Source organism: Papio anubis, chromosome 20 (genome assembly GCF_008728515.1).
Source record: "Papio anubis isolate 15944 chromosome 20, Panubis1.0, whole genome shotgun sequence".
Lineage (NCBI taxonomy): Eukaryota > Metazoa > Chordata > Mammalia > Primates > Cercopithecidae > Papio > Papio anubis.
Genome location: NC_044995.1, coordinates 21,943,426 through 21,968,549, shown reverse-complemented (window position 1 = coordinate 21,968,549; position 25,124 = coordinate 21,943,426). Strand labels below are relative to the sequence as shown.

The 25,124-nt window shown below is 51.9% G+C and overlaps 1 protein-coding gene across 1 annotated transcript in view; it reads left to right on the top strand.

The window, feature by feature from the left end:
- The window catches only part of GPI (glucose-6-phosphate isomerase), a 46,342-nt gene that overhangs the window by 5,853 nt on the left and 15,365 nt on the right, over positions 1-25,124 (top strand). The window contains exons 5-9 of the mRNA XM_021930980.2: positions 6,001-6,084; positions 6,243-6,389; positions 7,422-7,493; positions 8,006-8,050; positions 9,976-10,029. Of these exons, the coding sequence (XP_021786672.1) occupies positions 6,001-6,084; positions 6,243-6,389; positions 7,422-7,493; positions 8,006-8,050; positions 9,976-10,029 (402 nt within the window). The remainder of the gene's footprint in view (positions 1-6,000; positions 6,085-6,242; positions 6,390-7,421; positions 7,494-8,005; positions 8,051-9,975; positions 10,030-25,124) is intronic.

Sequence of the window (25,124 nt, the reverse complement as noted above, 5' to 3'; positions counted from 1 at the left end):
CGCCGTCTCTACTAAAAATACAAAAAGTTACCTGGGCATGGTGGCGAGCACCTGTAATATCAGCTACTGGGGAGTCTGAGGCAGGAGAATCTCTTGAGCCTGGGAGGCGGAGGTTGCAGTGAGCCAAGATCACAGTACTGCACTCCAGCCTAGGTGACGGAGTGAAACTCTGCCTCGAAAAACAAAACAAAACAAAACAAAACAGAAAAAACAAAACCCCATCTCTGCAAAAAAATAAATTAGCCAGGCATGCTGGTATGTCCCAGCTACTTGGGAGGCTGAGGTGGGAGGATTGCTTGAGCCTGGGAGGTTGAGGCAGCTTGGGTGACAGAGTGAGACGCTTCCCAGGGCAAGGAAGTTGTGGGGTCCTGATGGGAATCTGGATTTCCAGAATGTCATTTAGGGTGGTCAGTCCATGTGACGGGCTTTGGGCATGCAGCAGGGCCTTTCCAGCCATCTCCTGTGAGTGGCAGAGCTGAAGTGCATTAAAAGCCTAGTGCTGTGTGATCGGGCTGGGTGCGCTCAGCCATGCTACATGGCGAGGGTGGCACTGCACTGTTTGGGGTGCTGTTTCCAGGAAAGCCTTGCCTTAAAGCTGGCCACTGGAGTACCTGACTCAGGCTGATAGGGTATTTATAGTTCAAAAAAAGTTGCTGAATGGCAGCAATCCCCCGGTGAGGAACATTCCTCATGGCTGTGCTCTCCAAAGTTTGCCAAGATTGGGTGAAGACGTTCACTGTGACCTTGATTGTAGTGGCAAAACCTGAAACCAAGCTGTACTCATTTATCAGGGGACGTACCAAGTAGAGTCAGCATATATTCATATACTGTCATCCTGGGCACCGTTAGGAATCAGGGAGCTACAGTTGGATTGACTTGCCATGCTGTTCAGGATGGACTGGGAAGTTGAAAAAGAAAGTTGCAGAATTGGTGGGTATGGTAAAGCCTCATTTGGTCAAATGAAAGCTGGATGTAATTGTAATAAAGATAGACACATTTGGCTGAGTGCGGTGGCTCACACCTGTAATCCCAGCACCTTGGAAGGCCAAGGTGGGTGGACCATGAGGTCAGGAGTTCAAGACCAGCCTGGCTAACATAGTGAAACTCCGTCTCTGCTGAAAAAAAAAATACAAAAAAGTTAGCCAGGCATGGTGGCGTGTGCCTATAGTCCCAGGCTGAGGTGGGAGAATCACTTGAACCCGGGAGGGGGAGGCTGCGGTGAGCCAAAATCAGGCCACTGTACTGCAGCTTGGGCAACAGAGAGAGACTTTGTCTCAAAACATTAAAAAAAAAAAAAAAAAAAAGATACATTTTTCCTCTGGGATGCTTCATTATAACAAACCTTTAACAGGAAAGGAGACTTGCTTTTTTTTTTTTTTTGAGACAGAGTCTCGCTCTATCACCCGGGCTGGAGTGCAATGGCGTGGTCTCGGCTCACTCAACCTCTGCCTCCCAGGTTCAAGTGATTCTCCTGCCTCAGCCTCCCCAGTAGCTGGAATTACAGGCACATGCCACCACGCCCGGCTAATTTTTGTATTTTTAGTAGAGACGGGGTTTCACCATGTTGGTCAGGCTGGTCTTGAACTCCTGATCTCAAGTGATCCACCCGCCTCGGCCTCCCAAAGTGCTGGGATTACAGGCGTGAGCCACCACGCCCGGCCTGTTTTAATTTAAAAATAATAATTTATAGTCTGGATGCTGTGGCTCACACCTGTAATCCTAGCACTTTGGGAGGCTGGGGTGGGCAGATCACTTCAGGTCAGGAGTTTGAGACCAGCCTGGCCCACATGGCGAAACCCGTCTCTACTAAAAATACAAACAAAATTAGCTGGGGGTGTGGCAGGCACCCGTAATTCTAGCTGCTCGGGAGACTGAGGCAGCAGTATCATTTGAACCCAGGAGGTGGAGGTTACTGAGAGCCGAGATAGCGCCACTGCACTCCAACCTGGGTGACAGAGCGAGACTCTGTCACAAAAAATAATAATAATAATAATTATTATTATTTATAGCTGGGCATGGTGTTGCACGCCGGTAGTCCCAGTTACTTGGGAAGCTGAGGCAGGAGAATCGCTTGAACCCGGGAGATGGAGGTTGCAGTAAGCTGAGATCACACCACTGTACTCCAGCCTGGGTGTCAGAGCAAGATTCTAAAAAAAAAAAAAAAAAAAAAAAAATTTAAAAGAAAAGAAAATTGCTGGATCTTATTAGTGTATACTAATTTTTTATTAATGTGTGACAAATTATTCCAAAATTTAGCAACTAGAAGCAACAATCACCATCTCTTTAGGTGGGGAATTTGCAGTGGCTGCGTTTGGAGTAGTGGCTCTGATCTTCTAAGGTTGCAATCAAGATGCTGGCTAAAGATGTGGTCATTTGAAGGCTTGATGGGGGCTGGAGGGTCTGCTTTGAAGATGGCTCACTAGCACTGCTGGCTTTGGGAGGCACAGACAGTTCAAGTGTCCTCATGACAACGCAGCTTATTCTCCCAGAGTGAGTGATCCAATAGAGAGCAAGGCAGATGCCTGGAGGTCTTTTGTGACCTAATGTCAGGATTCACACTCTTTTTTTTTTTGAGATGGAGTTTCACTCTTGTCGCCCAGGCCAGAGTACAATGGCGTGATCTCGGCTCACTGCAGCCTCCGGTCCTGGGCTCAAGCGATTCTCCTGCCTTAGCCTCCTGAGTAACTGGGATTACAGGTACCTGCCACCATGCCCGCCCTTTTTATTTATTTATTTATTTTTTTAGTAGAGATAGGGTTTCACTATTTTGGCCAGGCTGGTCTCGAACTCCTGATCTCAAGTGATCTGCCTGCTTCACCCTCCCAAAATGCTGGGATTACAGGGTGAGCCACCACGCCCAGCTACACTCTTTCATTTCTATAATACCCTGTTGGTGTTACAGATCAGCTCTGGTCATTGTGGGAAGGGACTGCACCAGTGGGTTAATGCCAGGAGGCAAGGACCACTGGTCACCATCTCAGAAGGTGGGTGGCTATCACAGTCCTGCTTCTGGCGCCTAGTGGTTGATTTGTGTTCCTTCCACACGCAAACACCCCACTCACTTTCTCCTAAGTCCATATCCTGTTACAGTATCAGAAGTCTAGAACCTCATCTTGTCAAGTACAGGTGTGGTAGTACCTACATTTCCTTTAGCACAACTCGAGTATAGTTCCTTTCAATCTGAAGACATGTGAATTTAAAGAGACAAATTATCTACCCCTCAGACATCCAACATACAATGGCGAGGTGGGCATAGGATGACTGGTATGTATGGGATAACTTTCTTTTCTTTTCTTTCCTTTTTATTTTTTGAGATAGGGTCTCACTCTGTCGCCCAGGCTGGAGTGCAGTGGTGTGTGCAATCACCACTCACTGCAGCCTCGAACTCCTGGGCTTAAGCAATCCCCCACCTCAGCCTTCTGGGACTACAGGCACATGCCACCGTGCCTGGTTACTTTTTTATTTTTTGTAGAGATGAGGTCATGCTATGTTGCCCAGGCTAGTTTTAAACTCTTGGGCTCAAGTGATCCTCCTGCCTCAGTTTCCCAGTAAGTGCTGGGATTATAGGCATGAGTCACTGAGTAATGCATATTTAGGTTTTTATTATGACAACACTGTACTTTTGGTACCAGAATCTGTATTAGTTATCTATCATTGTATAACAAATGACGTGAAAACTTGGCTTAAAACAGCAATAAACTTTTTTTTTTTTTTTGAGACAGTCTTGCTCTGTCGCCCAGGCTAGAGTGCAATGGCACAATCTTAGCTCACTACAACCTCCGCCTCCTGGGTTTCACCAATTCTCCTGTCTCAGCCCCCCGAGTAGCTGGGATTACAGGGGCACGCCACCATGCCCAGATAATTTTTGTATTTTTTCTTTTAGTAGAGATGGGGTTTCACCGTGTTGGCCAGGCTGGTCTCGAACTTCTGACCTTGTGATCCACCTGCCTCAGCCTCCCAAAGTGCTGGGATTACAGGTGTGAGCCACCATGCCGGGCCTAGCAGTACTTTTATTACCTCTCACAGTGTCTGTGGGTCAGAGGTTTGGGAGTGGCTCACCTGGTTGGTCTTGGTTTGCAGATCTCTCATGAGGCTTTAGTCAAGATGTTGGCCAGCGCCCTGGTTACTGGAACGTTTGATGGGTTTGGAGGACTCCCCTCTAAGGTGTCCCATACACAGGAAGTGAGTTGGCAGTGACTGTTGGAAAAAGGCCTCAGTTCCCTGCTGCGTGGGCTTCTTTATGGAGCTCTTTTGAGTGTCTTTACAGCATCATAGACGGCTTCGCCAAAAGCGAGTCATCCAAGAGAGCAAAGCAGAAACTGCAGGTTCTCTGAAGTCACATTTCACCCCTTTTGCAGTCTCCTGGTGGGTGCACAGGTCACCCCTCCCAGCACAGGTGGAAGCTATGCAGGGGCATGAGTTCCAGGAAGCAGGGATCACTGGCGTCTGATTGGAGACTGGCTGCAGGTCTGATACTCCTTTCCCCGGCATAGCCCAGTCACAGTTTTCAGCATTTCACATCTCTTGGTCTCTGGCATAGTAGATTCTGCCAAGTTATCCCTGGTTTTGCAAATTCTGACAGTGTTGCTGTGAGGTAGGGATGTCTCACTGTTGTAACCAGGAAATAGTCTAGTTGGTGGTGAGTGTGGCAGGGGCCACTATGGTCTCCAGAGACTCCTAGGCCTTGCATAGTGGCTCACGCCTGTAATCCCAACACTGGGAGGTCAAGATGGGAGGATTATTTGAGGCCAGGAGTTAGAGACCAGGCTGGGCAACATAGCAAGACACCGTCTCTACAAAAAATAAAATAGGCTGTGCGTGGTGGCTCACTCCTGTAATCCAAGCACTTTGGGAGGCTGAGGTAGGTGGATCACCTGAGGTCAGGAGTTTGAGACCAGCCTGGCCAACACGGTGAAACCCCATCTCTACTAAAAATAGTAAAAATTAGCCGGGCATGGTGGCAGGTGCCTGTAATCCCAGCTACTTGGGAGGCTGAGGCAGGAGAATCGCTTGAACCCTGGAGGCTGGAGGTGGAGGCTGCAATGAGCTGAGATCGTGCTGTTGCACTCCAGCCTGGGCGACAGAGTAAGACTCTGTCTTAGGAAAAAAAAATGGCTAAGGCAGAGCATTTTGTTCTGTTTTTGGAGTCAGGGTCTTCCTCTGTCACCTAGGCTGGAATACAGTGTTAGCAATCTTAGCTTGCTGCAGCCTCAACTTCCTGGGCTCAAGCAATTCTCCTGTCTCAGCCTTGAGCCACCCTTCCTGGCCCCTAAGGCTCAGTTTTAAAAATAAATAAATAGCGAGGCGCGGTGGCTCACACCTGTAATTCTAGCACTTTGGGAGGCCGAGCTGGGCAGATCACTTGAGGCCAATAATTCGAGACCAGCCTGGCCAACATGGCGAAACCCCGTCCCTACTAAAAATACAAAAAAATTAGCTAGGCATGGTGGTGGCACAGGCCTGTAGTCCCAGCTACTCAGGAGACTGAGGCATGAGTATTGTTAGAACCCAGAAAGTGGAGTCTCTGTCTCAAAAAAAAAAAAAATTAAAAATAAATAAGCCGGGCACGGTTGCTCAAGCCTGTAATCCCAGCACTTTGGGAGGCCGAGGCGGGTGGATCACGAGGTCAGGAGTACGAGACCATCCTGCTAACAGTGAAACCCCATCTCTACTAAAACAAAAAACATTAGCTGGGCATGGTGGCGGGCACCTGTATAGTCCCAGCTACTCAGGAGTCTGAGGCAGCAGAATGGCATGAACCCGGGAGGCGGACGTTGCGGTGAGCCGAGATCGCGCCACTGCACTCCAGCCTGGGCGACAGAGCAAGACTCCGTCTCAAAAAAAAAAAAAAAAAATTGTAAATTAAAAACAAAAAAATAGAGGCACCTGCGAGGGCCTGAAAGCTGGGACTGAGGAACCAGGACATGGCAGTAATGATGTTTTTGAACAGCGGCTTATGCCTGGGGGTTTGGGCTGACGGCATCTTCCTCCCTGTGCCAGCGTGTCCGGAGCGGTGACTGGAAGGGGTACACAGGCAAGACCATCACGGATGTCATCAACATTGGCATTGGCGGCTCCGACCTGGTGAGGAGAAAACTGCCTTGGGGTAGGGTGGGAGTCTGGGCACTGTTGGTCCCACCCAGGTCCTTCCTTTCTCCAGGGATGGGACCTGGCTGTCTCCACTTTTTGTGGGCTCTGATGCTGTGTCTGATGCTATTCTCTGATGCTGTGTCTCCCCCCAGGGACCCCTCATGGTGACTGAAGCTCTTAAGCCATACTCTTCAGAAGGTCCCCGCGTCTGGTATGTCTCCAACATTGATGGAACTCACATTGCCAAAACCCTGACCCAGCTGAACCCCGAGTCCTCCCTGTTCATCATCGCCTCCAAGGTATGAGCGCTGAAAACCTCCCGGCCCCTGGCCGTGTGTGTGTTGGGGCAGGGAGGGACGGCTGTTTTGCCGTCCCCGTGGCCATTGGTCCCTCTCGGTGGGTTCCGAGTGAACCATGGTTTGTGGATCAGGTCAGTACAGCTGCCCTAGACTGTTTCCGTGCCTGGCAGCAAACAAGGTTGACTGATGAAAGCCTGAACACATCAGTTTGAACCTTTGTGTCGTGACCACACCCACTCACCTTGCGGCATCTCTGCTCAGTCTGGGACTGCTCGCCACTTCCTTACAAACCTGTCCTTTATGCCCGCTCCTGTTTTTTGTTTTGTTTTTGAGACAGAGTCTGGCTCTGTCACTCAGGCTGGAGTGTAGTGGCGTGATCTCGGCTCACTGCAATCTCTGTCTCCTGGGTTTCAAGCAGTTCTCCTTTCTCAGCCTCCCAAGTAGCTGGGACTAGGCAGCACACCACCACACCTGGCTAATTTTACTATTTATTTATTTATTATTTTTTAGTATAGATGGGGTTTCGCCATGTTGGCCATGCTGGTCTTGAACTCCTGACCTCAGGTGATGCGCCCCCCTCGGCCTCCCAAAGTGCTCCCAAAGCATGCCCAGCCACACTTGTTCCTTTTTGATCCCAGAGCCATGACCTTATAATAGAGGGGTTTTGTTTGCTGTCGTTTGTGCTCTATTTACTCACATGAATGTACATAAAATATGAAGAATTCCATCTAAATTCTGAGATACCTTCCAGCCTGGGCCGAAGAGAGCCTCAGGCTGACTGCAGCCCCCCAGGGGAGAAGCTGTGGCCTTTGACCTGCAGGCTTAGGGTCGGGGGTGTGTGTTCACCAGCCTCTCTCCTCTGGTATTAAAGAGTTGGAATCTCAGGAGGTTATGTGGCGTCACTGTCACTGACCTGCAAATACTGCTCCAGGTGACAACTGGGCATTGCCTTGGCTTCTGCTGCTGAGCCCTGGCTCGAGGCTGCGCCCACCCCTAAGCTTGGGCACCCACTGCTGTTCTCTTCGGTTGCAGACCTTTACCACCCAGGAGACCATCACGAATGCAGAGACGGCGAAGGAGTGGTTTCTCCAGGCGGCCAAGGATGTGAGTGGGCTATAGGGCCTCCCTCGTGGTCAGCCTCTGAGCTGGGAAGAGCAGGGTGGGCCCCTGAGTGACCAAGTCTGGCCCTGTCTCTCCTGAAGTTGGAAGAGGAAGGTGGCCTTGCCAGTGCCTGCCTTTGCTAGATGAGATGATTGTTCATCCTGGCTTTGCCAGACCCAGCCTTGCAGATGTGACAGAACCTGCTCTCGCGGGCTGACAGCCCTTGTGTTGCCCTTTCTCTAAGGTTCCTTGGTGCAGCAGGGACTCTTGGCCACACCTATTTTATAGGGGAGGGATGTCCTGAGCCCCGCATGCTTGTAAGATGGGATGAGCAGGCAGCCTGTGACCCACCTGCTTTCTTGACCTTGACCTCGATGTGGGCCTCCTTCAACAGTCTCAGAACCGGGGACTGGGAATCTCAGTCCCATGCAGGGCCTTGGTTCCTCTAGTGATGGGGAGTGACTACCCCTTGTCTCCCTGGGCTGGATTTGGTAACTTGCCTCTGTCTTTTGTAGCCTTCTGCAGTGGCGAAGCACTTCGTTGCCCTGTCTACTAACACGGTAAGTGCCCCTGTGGTCCCCTGTACTGCCTTCCTGGAAGGGCCCAGCATGTCTAGGTCATGGCCTGTCAGAGACATGGTTCATAGGTCTGGTGGATCTTGGCTTGGCTGATGCTATGGAAGGGTTGGCTGCCTGTAGGCTGCAAGCCTTCCTTGCCTTTTCCACATTCACCCATTCAACCTCTGCAGCCTTGAGGAGAGAAGCTTGGAGTCAGTGGGATCACGATAACCCCTTTTTCCATCTCCCAGGCCTGAGTGATACCCAGAACCCTCCATACACATGACCTTCCTAGGCGTCTGTGCGCAGCATCTCCCCAAATGGGCCATGCTGGGTAGGGGTGGAGGATGCATTCTATTTTTCACGTAAGGACATAAAGCCCCGATGAAGGGAGGTCACACTTTGCCTCCTACTTAGTGATTGTTGTTTTGTGTGTGGTGTTTTTTTTTGTTTGTTTTTGTTTTTTTTTTTTTTTTTTTGAGACAGTCCGCTTTGTTGCCCAGGCTGGAGTGCAGTGGCGAGATCTTGGCTCCTTGCAACCTCTGCCTTCCAGGTTCAAGTGATTCTCATGCCTCAGCCTCCTGAGTAGCTGGGATTACAGGTGCACGCCACCATGCCCGGCTAATTTTTATATTTTTAGTGGAGACGGGGTTTCACCATGTTGGCCAGGCTGGTGTCTAATTCCTGACCTCAAGTGATCCGCCCACCTCGGCCTCCCAAAGTGCTGGGATTACAGGTGTGTGCTGCTGTGCCCAGCCTATTTTTTGAGACAAGGTCTCGCTCTGTCACCCAGGCTGGAATGCAGTGGTGCGATCTTGGCTCATTACAACCTTTGCCTCCTGGGTTCAAGCAATCTTCATGCCTCAGTCTCCTGACTAGCTGGGATTACAGGCACCCACTACCACGTCCAGCTAATTTTTGTATTTTTGGTAGAGACAGGGTTTCGCCATGGTGGCCAGGCTAGTCTCGAATTCCTGACCTCAAGTGATCTGCCCACCTCGGCCTCCCAAAGTGTTGGGATTACAGGCATGAGCCACTGTACCTGGCCCAGTTAGCGATTGTATGAGTAGGTGATACCAGGATTAGAACCTGGGTCACCTGCCCCCCAGTTCTCACAGTCTGCCTGGCCCCAAGGTTGTGCAGGCTCAGCAGAGCATGGCAGAGTAAGGGATGTTCCAGGAGTGACAGCAGCAGTCAGCCGGTGGGCACTGTGCTGTGTCAGAGCTGGGGACCACACCCACATCACTCCCTCCCACCCCCTCCACCGTTACCCCTACATCTCTGCCTCCAGTGCTCGCCCGGCCGCAGCAGGACGCCATAAGGCTGGCTAACCATAGCACTGTTGCCTGCCTCCCACTGATTGGTCAGCAGGGCTTCTCCTCCTGTGGGGAATAGGTAAGGGGTTGCTGGCCCTGTCTGCTCTGGGGACCAGAATACCTGATGGGTCCTCAGAGCTTCTTGGTGCAGTCACCCTCCCACACGTGGGAAGGGCGGGGTAACTGTTCAGCCTGTGTGTGGTTGCCTGGCCTGGTAGGTGGCCCCTGTCCATGCTCGGGTCCCAGTCCTAGGTTCGGTTCCTAGATGCCCTGAGGGGTCATGCTCTGGTGTCCCAGACAGGCCTGGGTGAGAGCTGTTGCAGAGCAGTGTGTGGGCCAGTTCCTCACACGGGGTTACAGCTGCCCTCAGCAGGGGGCTTTACAGGAGCAGCGTCACTGGTGTGCCTGGTGTCCATCTTGGGGTGGGCAGATCCTGGGCCCTGCCCTCGACTCACAGACTGCTCTAGCCCTGCCCCATCCCTGGCTCTGGGGAAGGTGAGGCTCAGCTCACAGAGCATAGCTCCCTGCCTCCTGGAGCTCCTGTTTCCATCCCACTAGCAAATGCTTCCTTTCATTTCTCTCCCTTTGTGTGTGTGTTTTTTTTTTTTGTAGACCAAAGTGAAGGAGTTTGGAATTGACCCTCAAAACATGTTCGAGTTCTGGGATGTAAGTACAAGCACTTCTGCACTGGGTGAATTAAGTGTCCTTTGCCAAATCCTGGCCATTGAGGGGCCCATGAGGTCAGGTCAGTGTTTATTGAGTACCTGCTGCATACCTAGCTTGGGGAAAGGTAGAGAGGCCCTCAGAGAGGCTTGGAGGACAAGAGCAACCCAGGCAGGATGAGGGCTCCACTTCCACCTGAGGGCGGGCTGAGCTTGCATTGCCAGATGACACTCCCTTGGGTGCCTGCCTGCAACACCCACTGTGGGGTAACCCGAGTACCCCTTGCCCCCCTCACCGAGTTGAGGTTGTGAGTTATTCTCAGTGATGACCTTTCTCTGAACTGCAGCCACTATCTGTAAAGGCCAAGGGGCAGGGTGAGGCATGAGGTATGACCGGGTAGGCCTGGAAAGGAGCAACAGGAGCTGCAGGAGGAGCTGGGGGGTGGCGTAGAGGAGGCGCCAGGCTGGGGCAGCTTGCAGAGCAAACCCTGCCTTGAGTGACAGGGCTGCAGACCCCTCTGTAGCAACAGGTGGTCCATGGGACCGCCTCTGCTGGAGCCGAACAGTGAGCTGCAGCTTTCCTTGTGCACTTGCCTGAGCTCAGCAGTGGTGTGAGGAGGGCTCTGGCTGTGAAGCCTGGGGTGCAGGGGTGCAGTGCAGGGTGTGGTGCGGGCGCTGTGAATGCTGTGGGCATGGCCAGGCTTAGGTGCAGGGTCTAACACTGTGGCAGGCGCAGCAGAGAGGGCATTGCCCATGTGGTGGTTTTCCCACCTGGGGCTGTTTCCAGGCATTTGGACCGGAGGCCCTTTGCTTGGTGACGGCATCCACAGACATAACCTTGTTCCTTTGAAAGCTCTAGGGGCCTTTGGCTACCGGGGTCTGGGAGAGAATGAAGCCCTAATGCCTCAAGCCATCCACTGTGTATAATGAGTTAACTTCTTTCTAGAATGAGACTAGTTACATACCATCCTTGGAAGAATTGACAAGAGTCACTCAAGTCATTTTCTGCATCCTGTGGCTCAGATGCGGAACCCCGGTCAAGAGAGACTGTGCGGCTTCTAATAAATGTTGCATGACTGATAATGGAGGGCAGGCACCTTCCACCTCCTCCTTGGGATCTGGAGCCTGAGCAGGTGGTGGGCAGGGACGTGTGGGTGCTGCTGCCAGCCAAGGAGCCAAGCAGATTGGGGGTGTCCTTGCTCGTCACCACCCAGCATGTAGAGATGAGTTAGGGTGTGGCTTAAGGAGACGATGGGTCTGGCCTCCCAGGTAAGGCCTAGGAATGGTATTTAGGTACAGGAACATGGGGCCAGGGCTGGCTGGTGAGACCTAAGCAGAGGCTTCCTGGGCCAGGCTAGACAGACCACAGGGGATGGAGGAGGGATCGGCCTGAGTTACTAGAGTGTATCCTGCCGAATCCAGAAGGTGATATCTGAAGAACCCAGGGATAGGAGCAGGTGAAGTTCCTGGAGGTAGGGTCTCGGGTGAGCTACAGCCATCAGCTCAGGCCTAGGGATGCAGTCCCGGCTCTCAGGTGAGATCAGAAGAGTCTCGTCTGGTAGTGGTAATTCTTGGTCCGCCAGGGCCAGTTGTGGGGCAGCCTTGGGTGTCAGGATCAGGCAGAGGGGTGGTGGGAAACCGCAGGGTCTCTCAGGGCTCAGCCAGAGTCAGCACATGCCACAGGGCCAGTTTTGGCTGGGGAGGCCCGAAGCGGAGCCAGAGCAGATCCAGGTGAGTTCTGAGGAGGAGCCAGGGCAGGGAGAGGGACCCACGGGTCTGTGAATTCTGGAGGAGAGGCAGGTATTTAGAGATGGTTCTGTCAGGTGAAGTCTGAGGAGCCAAAGCTATGTATGTGTGTATGTCAGCCGGGCTCTGTGGGAGGTGATGTTGACCTATGGCATGGGACGGGTGTGCACGCTGGGATCTCTGGCCGGTTCTGAAAAGTGAGGATCAGGTAGTGGGTGGCTGATTGCTCGAATGGGGTGTTTAGAACCCAGGATTAGGGACACACAGGTCAGCAGCTGCTTCTCAGCATCCTGACTGGGTGTGATGGGCAGAGCTCAGGGCGTCAGAGGCCTCTGAGAATTCGTGACTGAAGTCCAAGTCTGTGGCGTCAGGGTCTGCAGAGCCCAGATGCGGGAGAGGTAGGAATGTACCTGGTGATGTGAGGCAAGGACAGGGGAGCTGCGGCAGGTGAGGCAGGCGGGTTGCATGCGGAGCTGTGCTGGGTAGGTGCGGTCTGAGTGGCTCAGGGTGAGTAAAGGTCCAGAGACCTGGGTCTGCAGGGCAGACGTCAAGGCTGAGCCAGTCAGACAGTGTTTGTCAACACTGGGCTCTCACCAGGCTCCCTCAGGCCAAGGTCAGCAGCCAGTGATCTGTCATGTGTGAGGAAAGTGTCTGTTCAGGTTAGGTGTGTATAGTGCAGCCTTTCAGAGCCGCATCTGTCTGAGGTCCCAGGAGCTGGAAGCAGACAGGTTTGTATGGCTGGGTTTCTAGGGGAGGCCTGAGGAGCCAAGACTCTACTCAGGTAGGCAGAACTGGACCAGTCTGGTAAGGACGTTGGAGCTAAAGGTAGGCAGACAGGTTGAGCTGGGTCTGACAAGTGAGGCTGAAGATCCATGATTGGGTCCAGGTTGGAGCTGTGTCCTCGGGCGATGTCTGAGCAGCTCTGGTGGGTGAGCCTGGGAAGAGACCAAAAAGCTGGAGTCGGACAAAGGGACGACGACCTGCATCCGTCTGAAAGGTGGATGAAGCCTGGGTCTGGTCGAGGTACGTAGAGCGGTTCTAGCGGGCGAGGTTTCAGGGGTTAAGGTGAGACATGGGTATGTAGTTTTGGGTCTCACAGGTAAGGTCTGAGCCACTGAGGTCAGGCCCTGGTTTGTATCCCAGGTCTGAGAAGCATGATGGGTAGAGTTTGTCGGGTGACATCTGTGAAACCAGGGGCACGCAGAGGGAGGTTGACCAGAACAGCCATAGTCAAGCTAATTAAACTGTCCTGCAGTTGAGGTCAGGCACAGGTGGAGAGAACGATGTATCAGGTGAGGCCCAAGGAGTTGGGGTTAGGCTCATCTAGAAAGACCTGGATGTGGTAGACAACCTCTGAGGGTATGAAGTGAAGGCAGGTGGATAGAGCCAGGTCTCAGGAGGGTCTGAGGCACCGGGATCTGGCACAGTGAGCAGGTCTGGATTTCCCACGTGGTGTCAAGACAGGTGGGAAGGCCAGGCGCAGTGGCTCACGCCTGTAATCCCAGCACTTTGGGAGGCCAAGGCAGGCAGATCACTTGAAGTCAAGAGCTCAAGACCAGCCTGGCCAACATAGCAAAACCCCATTTCTACTAAAAATACAAAAATTAGCCAGGCATGGTGGTGGTGCATGCCTACAGTCCTAGCTACTTGGGAGGCTGAGGCACCAGAATTGCTTGAACTGGGGAGGCAGAGTGAGCCAAGATCGTGCTACTGCACTCCAGCCTGGATGACAGTGAGACTCTATCTCAAAAAAATAAATAAATAAAAACAAAAAAAAACAGGGGTCGGGTGTGGTGGCTCATGCCTGTAATCCCAGCACTTTGGGAGGCCAAGGTGGGTGGATCATCTGAGGTCAGGAGTTCAAGACCAGCCTGGCCAACATGGTGACGGGTGAAACCCCATTTCTACTAAAAAATACAAAAATTAGCTGGGTATGATCGCATGTGCCTGTAATCCCAGCTACTCGGGAGACTGAGGCAGGAGAATTGCTTGAACCCAGGAGGCAGAGTTTGCAGTGAGCCGAGATCATGCCACTACATTGCAACTTGGGCAATGAGAGTGAAATTTTGTCTCAAAAAAAAAAAAGATGGTTGGGTAGAAGTTCATCTCCTGGGTGAGGCTGAGGAGCTGTGGCCAGCCACAGGTAAGTGGGCATGTGGAATTGAGTTTCTTGGGTGAGGTTTTTGGAGCCTGGTCCAGGTACATCTCTTCGGGTCCATCAGGTCTGAAGAACAGGAGTTAAACACAGGTGTGTAGAGCAGGGTTTGGCAGGTAAGGTCTTTGGAGCCAGAATCAGGGCAGCTTCACAAAGCTGGGTGTGTTCATGAGACCTAAAAAGTCATAGTCAAGCCCAGGTAAGAGAAACCAAGTGTGTTGGATGAGATATGAGCAGCTGAGGTGTGAAGTAGAGGTAGGCAGAGCTGGCCCACAAGGTACAAGCTCAGGAACCCTCACCACATGCAGGTAGGGGGTGCTGGTCCACCAGGTACAAGCCCAGGAGCCAGCATCGAGCACAGGTAGGCAGATCTTGCCTACCAGGTATGATCTGAAGAGCCAACATCAGGCTCAGGTAGGTAGATCTGGCATGCCAGGTATACTCCGAAGAGCCAGAGTCAAACACAGGTAGGTAGAGATAGTCTTTTAGGTGTGGTTTAAGGAGCCAAGGTCAAGTACAGGTAGGCCCACTGGGTGTGGTTTGAGGAGACAGGGTAAGCACAGGTAGGCAAAGCTGGCCCACCAGGTATGGTCTGAGGAGCCAGGGTCAGGCTCAGGTAGGTAGAGCTGCCTGCCAGGTATGGTCTGAAGAGCCAGGATTGAGTACAGGTAGGTATTCTGGGTCACTAGGTGTAGTCTGAGAACCCAGGGTCAAGCTTAGGTAGGTAGAGATAGCCTTTCAGGTATGGTCTGAGAACCCAGGGTCAAGCACATGTAGGTAGAGATAGCCTTTCAGGTGTGGTCTGAGGAGCCAGGGTCAGGCAGGTAGACAAAACTGGTCTGCCAGTAGTCTCTTGAAGGAGAGCTGAGGAGTTAGGATTGAATTCAGGTAGATAGAGTTGGCTCTTTCAGGAGTTGGATTCAGGCACAGGAATGTGCCCCTGGGTGTTTGAGGTGAAGCCTGAAGAACCGGAGTTGATCCTAGGTGTACAGAGTGGCCTCTCAGGTCAAGCCCATAGCATGGGGGTCTCCACAGGCAGGCAGAACATTGTGGGTTTCCTACGAGGTCTGTGGCCCCTAAGTTAGACGTGAGTAGGTAGATGTATCTCTCTCAAGCAAGGACTTTGTAGCTAGAGGGATGTACACCTGGGGTCTTGCAGGTGGAGTCATTGGTGCGTGGTTCTGGCTCAGTTGTGCTGACTGACTCAGTCTTAGGCCTGGGGACAATGGGTTAGTCACAAGTTGGTAGAACTACACATCTCAGCTGGGGAGCACAGGTAGGCAGAGATGTTCCATTTGATGAGGTCTGAGGCTCCTCAGTGAGCTCATTGGTGCTGATGTTAAGCAGAGATTGGCAGCATTGGCTCTGTCTGTGAGACATGAAAAGCCAAGCCAGACACGGGATGTGGACTGCCGAGGCCAGGCTCACGTAAATAAAGCTGGACCCTGGTAGGCTGTAAGGAATCTGAGTTGGGCTCAGGCAAAGGAACCTGGGTCTGTCAGTCAGAGTATGAGGGGTCAGGTTATGTGAAGCCTGGTCTATCAGCTGAGATGTCTGGAACCCATCTTCGACAGGTGTGTAACTCTGTAGCCTGAGGCACTGGAGTTGGACACAAACAGGCAGAACTAGGTCTTCCAGGTGAAGCCATTGCATCGATGCTCAGTGTTGGTATATTTATGTGGTGGTGTCAGTGAGTCTGTGGCTCCAGGCTCAGTGCTGTTGTGTTTACCTGATTATGTCAGTGAGTCTGTGACTCCAGGCTCAGTGCTGGTATGTTTACCTGATTATGTCAGTGAGTCTGTGGATCCAGGCTCAGTGCTGATATGTTTACCTGGTTGTTGTCAGTGAGTCTGTGGATCCAGGCTCACTGCTGGTATGTTGACCTGGCATTGTCAGTGAGTCTGTGGGTCCAGGCTCAGTGCTGGCATGTTGACCTGGTGTTGTCAGTGAGTCTGTGGATCCAGGTTCAGTGTTGGTGTGTTTACCTGACATTGGCAGTAAGTCCATGGATCCAGGCTCAGTGCTGCTATGCTGACCTGGCATTGTCAGTGAGTCTGTGGATTCAGGCTCAGTGCTGGCATGTTGACTTGGTGGTGTCAGTGAGTCTGTGGATCCAGGCTCAGTGCTGGTATGTTTAGCTGACATTGGCATTGAGTCAATGGATCCAGGCTCAGTGCTGGTATGTTGACCTGACATTGGCAGTGAGTCTGTGGATCCAGGCTCAGTTTCACAGAGGTTGTATAAACATGGTCTTAGGTGGGTTCTTGACACCTGGGTTCAAGCACAAAAGTATTGCTGGGCTTGTTAGGTGAAGTGGGTGGGGTCTAGCCCAGGAATGCATAATTGGTGAGGCTAGCCAGGCCTGGGGAAGGTGGGTCAGACACAGGTAGGACCTTCGGTGGTAGGGTCAGGCACAATTAGGTGAGTAGTGTGGGCTCTTATATCAAGGGAAAGCCGTAGTCATTGTAGGTGTTTGTACCTGGGTCTGCCTAGTGATGTCTGGGGAACCCTAAGGATCAGGTGGGTCAGCTATCTGTTCTCAGCACCCTGGTCAGGTATGATAGACAGAGCTCAGGGTACTACAGAGGCCTGAGGATCTGTAACCAGTCCACGGTGTTGGCCTGCATCCAAGGTGGCATTGTGCTCCAGTTGACATAGGGTCTGAGTTAAAAGTGAGGAAAGTTGCCCGGCGCGGTGGCTCACGCCTGTCATCCCAACACTTTGGGAGGCCGAGGTGGGTGGATCACTTGAGGTCAGGAGTTCGAGACCAGTCTGGCCAACACGGTGAAACCCCATCTCCTAAAAATACAAAAATTAGCCATGCATGGTAGCACATGTCTGTCATCCCAGTTACTCAGGAGGCTGAGGCAGGAAAATTGCATGAACCTGGCAGGCAGAGGTTGCAGTGAGCCGAGATCATGCCACCGCACTCGGGCCTGGGCGACAGAGTGAGAGACCCTGTCTCAAGAAAAAAAAAAAGAAACTGAGTCCAATGAGCTGAGATCATGCCACCGCATTCAGGCCTGGGCGACAGAGTGAGAGACCCAGTCTCAAAAAAAAAAAAAAAAAGTGAGTAAAGTAAGGGAAGAGGTAGATGATAGTTAGATAAGGTGAGATCTAGGGCACTGGGGCAGGTGAGGCCCAGAACGTTGAACTGACTGAGGAGCTGCATCTATAATGTGTGGTCTCAGAGGCCGCTGCACTTAAAGGTGAGGTCTAGAGACCCGTATCTGCAGATTGAGGGTTCGGAGGCTCAGGTCGGACACTGTTTGGCATTGCTTGGGCTCTTGCAAAACTGGGATCTCAGGACCTGTTGTCGGCCACGGTGAGCAGCCTGGACTCGGTCAGCCAGAGGGCTGGCTGTACTGAAGTTTAGTTTCTAGAGCTGAGTCTGGGCTGGGTGTGGTGGCTCATGGCTGTAATCCCTGAGCTTCAGAGGGCTGAGATGGTGGGGAGGCTGAGATGGGAGACTGAGGCCAGGTGTTCAAAACCTGCCTGGACAATAGAGCAAGACCCCATCTCTACACAAAATTTAAAAAATAGCCAAGCATGGTGATACGTGCCTGTAGTCCCAGCTACTGGGGAGGCTGAGATGGGAGGATCACTTGAGCCCAGAAGTTTGAGGCTGCAGTGAGCTGTGATCATGCCACTGCACTCCACCTGCGCAACAGAGCAAGACCCTGTCTCTAAAAAAACCCCAGAAACCTCTCGGCCACACTGGAGAGCTCCCAGAATTGGTCCTCTGCACTCCCCAGTCCATCTCCGGGGCTTCGAAGTGGCTTGTTTGCTTCTGCCCTTACCTTAGCCACAGACTGTTCGCAGTCCTCCTGCCGTGCCTCTCAGCTTCCACCCTGCGGTCCTCACCCCTTCCTTTATCCTCTGGACGGTGCTATGCTTTCTTCTGCTTCAGTGGGCTTCCAGGAGAGAATTAAGCCCTCACAGCCCGAAGCATCTACTGGATGTAATAAGTGGGTACCTCTCCTTCGTGTCTAGAAGGTTACTAGTCTTGGACCATCCTTGGGAGAACTGAGAAGTCACGCAAATCATTTTCTGTGGGCCTTAATTCTGTCACCCTTGAGAAAAGCTGCTTTGGCCACAGGACCTTTGCATGTGCTGTTACGGCTGCTGGAATGCTCCCTCAGTGCTTCTCTGGGTCATGCCTGCTCGTTCTTGAGATCAAGGCTCAAGTACCCCTCAGGTTCCTTTTATAAGTGGCCTCAGCACCATGTTCCATTTCTCCTGAGCACTTGTTTCTCAGTTTCACATTTATTGGCATGATTATTTGATGTACGTCTCCCACACTCTGCGTCCATTGCCTGTGCTAGAAATGTGGAAGGTGCTCCATAAACAGCTGTCAGGGAGACGTCCGTGAAGTTCTGAGGATTCTGATGGCACCAAGTGGAACCTGTGGGTGTGGCTTGAGAAGGTGCAGTGTGAATGATAGGCCTAGGTGATGGGCCGAGAAGATCGGTCGAGCCCAGGTATGACCCATTGGGCCTGTCAGTGTCCAGGAGGTAGGGTGAGGCACAGGTCTGAGGTTCTGGATCTGTCAGTACCGCCTGAGGAGTTGGGAATGGGCACAGGTACAAAGTGATGAGTCTTCATTGTTCAACAGAGAATTTCTGGCACAGGTATGAGGATCTGGGTCTGTCAGTATCTGAGGATGTGGGGCCTGGCACAAGTATGAGGCACTGGGCCACTATTCAAGCAGGTGGGCTGGGGAACAGAAATGTAGTTGTGCGTTTTTAATATCTGAGGAGACCCAGCCAAGAGCAGCAGACAGCTGCTGGGTCTTTCATTGTCCAAGGAAGCATACCTGGGCACAAGTATGAGGCTGAGAAGGTGAGTCCTGGCACTGGTATGGGGCTGTGGGTCTGCAAGCGTCTACAGAAGTAGGGCCTGGTACAGGTATGTGGTGCTGGAAGAGGTATCCAAGGAGATGGGCTAAGTACAGGTATGACATCTGGGTCTCCCAGTGTGTGAGGAGGTAGGATCTGGTACAAGTATGAGGCCCTGGATCTGATGGTGTCTGAGGAGGTAACAGCAGGTTACAGGTATGAGGCCCTGGGTGTGCTGATGTCTGAGGAGGTAACAGCAGGTTACAGGTATGAGGCCCTGGGTCTGCTGATGTCTGAGGAGGTAACATCTGGTACAGGTACGAGATCTGGGTCTTCCTGTGTCTGAGGAGGTAGCACCTAACACAGGTATGAGGATCTGGTCTTCCAATGTTTGAGGAGGTACCACCTGGCACAGGTGTGAGGATCTGGGTCTTCCATGGGTGAGGAGGTAGCATCTGGCACAGGTATGAGAATCTGGGTCTTCCAGTGTTTGAGGAGGTAGCACCTGGCACAGGTATGAGGATCTGGGTCTTCCCATGTCTGAGGAGGTAGCACCTGGCACAGGTGTGAGGATCTGGGTCTTCCAGTGTCTGAGGAGGAAGCACCTGGCACAGGTGTGAGGATCTGGGTCTTCCAGTGTCTGAGGAGGAAGCACCACTTGCTTTCGGTGTGGGATCTGGAGTCTTCCAGTGTCTGGGAGTGCTTTGGCGCAGTGGGGAATCCTGGGGTGCTTCAGTGTCTGAGGAGGTAGCACCTGCTTCCAAGGCTGTATGAGGATGGTCTTCCCATGTCTGAGGCGCTTTGGCACAGGTGATCTGGGTCTTCCAGTGTTTGAGGAGGTGAGGTTGGACTCAGGTGTCAGGCCGTTGGGCTTCCATTGCCTGAGGAGATAGCATCTGGCACAGGTATGAAGCCCTGAGTTTTCTAGTGTCTGGGGAGGTGAGGCTGGGTACAGGTATGAAGATCTGGGTCCATCAGTATCTGAGGAGGTGGGATCGGGTCCTGGTATGAGGATCTGGGTCCGTCCATGTCTGAGGAGGTAAGATCTGGCCCTGGTATGAGGATCTAGGACTGTCCATGTCTGAGGAGTTACCGTCTGGTACAGGAATGAGGATCTGGGTCTGTCAGTGTTGGAGGAGGTAGGAATCTGGTACAGGTATGAGGATCTGCATCTGTGAAAGTCTGAGGAGTTACCATCTGATACAGGAACGAGGACCTGGGTCTTCCAGTGACTGAGGAGGTAGGATCTTGTACAGGTGTGAGGATCTGGGGTCTTTCGTATGGGGAGTGGATCTTCCTGGTGAGAATCTGGGTCTGTCTATGTCTGAGCAGGTAGGATCTGGCCCTGGTATGAGGATCTGGGTCTGTCTATGTCTGAGCAGGTAGGATCTGGCCCTGGTATGAGGATCTGGGTCTGTTAGTATCTGAGGAGGTAGGATCTGGTACAGGTGTGAGGATCTGGGTCTTCAGGTGTCTGAGGAGGTGGCATTTGGCACAGGTATGAGAATCTGGATCTTCTAGTGTCTGAGGAGGTGAGATCTGGTATTAAGTGTGAGAATCTGGTTCTGTCAGTGACTAAGGAGGTAGGATCTGGCATAAGCATGAGGATCTGGGTCTGTCAATGTCTGAGGAGGTAGGATCTAGTACAGGTGTGAGGATCTGGGTTTGCTATGTCTGGAGGTAAGATCTGGCATGAGTATGAGGATTTGGTTCTGTTCATGTCTGAGGAGGTAGGATCTGGTACAGGCATAAGGATCTGGGTCTTTCATTGTCTGAGAAGGTAGGATCTGGTACAGGTGTGAGGATCCGGGTCTGTTCATGTCGGGGGAGGAAGGATCTGGCACTGGTAAGAGGATCTGGGTCTGTCAGTTTCTGAGGAGGTAGGCTCTCGCCCTGGTAAGAATATCTGGGTCTGTCAGTTTCTGAGGAGGTGGGAACTGGCACTAGTATGAGGATCTGGGTCTGTCAATATCTGAGGAGGTAGGATCTGGTGCAAGTATAAGGATCTGTGTTTGTCAGGGTATGAGGAGGTAAGATCTGGTACAGTATTGAAGATTTGGGACTGTCCATGTCTGAGAAGGTAGGATCTGATGCACATATAAGGATCTGGGTCGGTCAGTGTCTAAGGAGGTAGGATCTGGCACAGGTAAAAGGATCTGGATCTGTCAATGCCTGAGGAGGTAGGATCTGGTGCAGGTATAAGGATCTGGGTCGGTTAATATCTGAGGAGTTGTGATCTGGCCCTGGTATGATGATCTGTGTCTTCCAGTGTGTCCTAGGAGGTAGGATCTGGCCCTAGTATGAGGATCTGGGTCTGTCAATATCTGAAGAGGTAGGAATCTGTTACAGGTATGAGGATCTGCATCTGTCAATGTCTGAGGAGGTAGGACCTGACCCTGGTATGAGGATCTGGGTCTGTCAGTGTCTGAGGAGGTAGGAATCGTACAAGTATGAGGATCTGGGTCTTTCCATGTCTCAGGAGGCAGGATCTGGATCTCTCCATGTCTGAGGAGGTAGGATCTGGGTCTGTCCATGTCTGAGGAGGTGGGATCTGGCATGAGCATGAGGACCTGGGTCTGTCCGTGTCTGCGGAGTTAGGATCTGGCGCAGGTATAAGAATCTGGGTCTTTCAGTGTCTGAGAAGGTAGGTTCTGGCCTTGGTGTGAGGATCTGGGTCTGTCAATGTCTGAGGAGGCAGGAATCATAGAAGTATGAGGATCTCGGTCTGTCCATGTCTGAGGAAGGTCAAGGTTCTCCATGTCTGAGGAGGTAGGATCTGGGTCTGTCCATGTCTGAGGAGGTAGGATCTGGGTCTGTCCATGTTTGAGGAGGTAGGATCTCGCATCAGTATGAGGATTTGGGTCTCTCCATGTCTGCAGAGGTGGGATCTGGCACAGGTATAAGGATCTGGGTCTCTCCATGTCTGAGGAAGTAGGATCTGGTACAGGTATGAGGTTCTGGGTTTGTCAATATCTGAGGAGGTAGGATCTGGCCCTGGTATGAGGATCTGGGTCTGTCCATGTCTGAGAAGGTAGGATCTGGCCCTGGTATGAGGCTTATGAGGATTTAGGTCTGTCAGTATCTGAGGAGGTAGGATCTGGGTGCCCGTATAAGGATCTGGATCTGTCAGTATCTGGAGAGGTAGGATCTGGTGCTGGTATGAGGATCTGGGTCTGTCAGTGTCTGAGGAGGTAGGATCTGGTACAGGTGTGAGGATCTGGGTCTCTCTATGTCTGAGCAGGTAGGATCTGGCATGAGTATGAGGATCTGGGTCTGTCCATGCCTGAGGAGGTAGGATCTGGCACAGATATAAGGATCTGGATCTTTCAATGTCTGAGAAGGTAGGATCTGGCCCTGGTATGAGGATCTGAGTCTTTCAATATCTGAGGAGGTAGGAATCTAGTACAGGTATGAGGATCTGGGTTCTCCATGTCTGAAGAGGTAGGAATCTGTCACAGGCATGAAGATCTGGGTCTGTCAATGTGTAAAGAGGTAAGATCTGGCCCTGGGATGAGGATCTGTGTCTCCCCATGTCTGAGGAGGTAGGATCTGGATCTGCCTGTCTGAGGAGGTAGGATCTGGCATGAGTATGAGGATCTGGGTGTGTCCATGTCTGCAGAGGTAGAACCAAGAAGTATATGATCTGGGGCCCTCCCATGTCTGAGGAAGTAGGGATCCGGGTGTGGGTATGAGGATCTGGGTCTATCTATGTCCGAGGAGGTAGGATCTGGTACAGGCGTGAAGATCTGGGTCTGTCTATATCTGAGGAGGTGGGAATTTGGTACAGGTATGAGGATCTGGGTCTGTCAGTGTCTGAGGAGGTAGGATCTGGCCCAGGTATGGGGATCTGTGTCTGTCAGTGTCTGAGGAGGTAGGATCTGGCCCTGGTATGGGGATCTGGGTCTGTCCATGTCTGAGAAGGTAGGATCTGGCCCTGGTATGAGGCTTATGAGGATTTGGGTCTGTCAGTACCTGAGGAGATAGGATCTGGGTGTAGATACAGGTAAGAGGATCTGGTTTGTCAGTGTCTGAGAAGGTTGGATCTGGCCCCCTTATAAGGCTCTGGGTTGCTCATGTCTGAGACAGTAGGATCTGGCCCTGATAGGAGGATTTCATGGAGGATCTGGGGACTGTCATGTCTGGTGAGCAGGGATCTAAGTCTCAGATAAGTGATCTGATCTCTGGTATCTGAGGAGGCAGGATCTGGCCCTTGCATGAGGATCTGTGTCTGTCAATGTCTGAGGAGGTAGGGATCTGGTAAAGGCGTGTGAGGATCTGGGTCTCTATGTCTGAGCAGGTAGGATCTGGTACAAGTGTGAGGATCTGGGTCTGTCCATGTCTGAGCAGGTAGGATCTGGTACAGGTGTGAGGATCTGGGTCTCTCTATGTCTGAGCAGGTAGGATCTGGTACAAGTGTGAGGATCTGGGTCTGTCCATGTCTGAGGAGGTAGGATCTGGCACAGGTAGGAATCTAGTACAGGTATGAGGATCTGGGTCTCTCCACGTCTGAGAAGGTAGGAATCTGTTATAGGCATGAAGATCTGAGTCTGTCAATGTGTGAAGAGGTAAGATCTGGATCTGTCCATGTCTGAGGAGGTAGGATCTGGATCTGTCCATGTCTGAGGAGGTAGGATCTGGGTCTGCCCGTGTCTGAGGAGGTAGGATCTGGATGTGCCCGTGTCTGAGGAGGTAGGATCTGGCATGAGTATGAGGATCTGGGTCTGTTCATGTCTGTGGAGGTAGGATCTGGAGCAGGTATAAGGATCTGGGTCTTTCTATGTCTGAGAAGGTAAGATCTGGCCCTGGTATGAGGATCTGGGTCTGTCAATATCTGAGGAGGTAGGAATCCGGCCCTCATATGAGGATGTGGGTCTCTCCATCTCTGAGGAGGTTGAATCTGGCAGGTATGAGGATCTGGGTCTGTCAGTGTCTGAGGAGGTAGGATCTGGCCCAGGTATAAGGATCTGGGTCTGTCCATGCCTGAGGAGGTAGGGTCTGCGCTGGTACAGGTGTGAAGATCTGGGTCCTTCCATGTCTCAGGAGGTAGGATCTGGTGCAGGTATGAGGATCTGGGTCTGTCCATGTCTGAGAAGGTAGGATCTGACCCTGGTATGAGGATCTGGGTCTGTCAGTATCCGAGGAGGTAGGATCTGACCCTGGTATGGGTATCTGGGTCTGTCCATATCTGAGAAGGTAGGATCTGGCCCATTAGGATTATGAGGATCTGGGTCTGTCAGTATCTGAGGAGGTAGGATCTAGGTGCAGGTATAAGAATCTGGTACGGTCAGTATCTGCGGAGGTAGGATCTGAGTGCGGGTATAAGGATCTGGATCTGTCAGTGTCTGAGGTCGGAATCTGGTACAGATAGGAGGATCTGGGTGTGTTCCTGTCTGAGGAGGTAGGATTTGGTGCATGTATTAGGATCTGGGTCTGTCCATGTCTGAGGAGGTAGGATCTGGCACAGATATAAGGATCTAGGTCTTTTAATGTCTGAAAAGGTAGGATCTGGCCCTCATTTGAGGATCTGTGGCCCCTCTTCTGTGCATCTGACAAGGTAGGAATCTGGTACAGGTATGAGGATCTGGGTCTGTCAATGTCTGAGGAGGTAGGACCTGGCCCTGGTATGCGTAACTGAGTCTCTTCATGTCTGCAGAGGTAGGATCTGGGTCTGTCCATGTCTGAGGAGGTAGGATCTGGCATAAATATGAGGATCTGGGTCTTTCAGGATCTGGCCCTGATAGGAAGATGAGGATCTGAGACTGTCAATATCTGAGGAGGTAGGATCTGGGTGCGGGTATAAGAATCTGGAACTCTCAGTATCTGAGGAGGTGATCTGCCCCTGCATGAGGATCTGGGTCTTTCAATATCGGAGGAGGTACAAATCTGGTACAGGTATGAGGATCTGGGTCTCTCCATGTCTGGAGGTAGAATCTGGTACAAGTGTGAGAATCTGGGTCTGTCTATGTCTGAGGAGGTGGGAATCTGATACGGGTATGAGGATCTGGGTCTGTCCATGTCTGAGAAGGTAGGATCTGGCCCTGGTATGAGGCTTATGAGGATTTGGGTCTGTCAGTATCTGAGAAGATAGGATCTGGGTGCGGGTACAGGTATGAGGATCTGGGTCTGTCAGTGTCTGAGGAGGTAGGATCTGGTACAGGTGTGAGGATCTGGGTCTCTCTGTCTGAACAGGTAGGATCTGGTACAAGTGTGAGGATCTGGGTCTGTCCGTGTCTGAGGAGGTAGGATCTGGAGCAAGTATAAGGATCTGGGTCTTTTAATGTCTGAGAAGGTAGGATCTGGCACTGGTATGAGGATCTGAGTCTTTCAATATTTGAAGAGGTAGGAATCTAGTACAGGTAT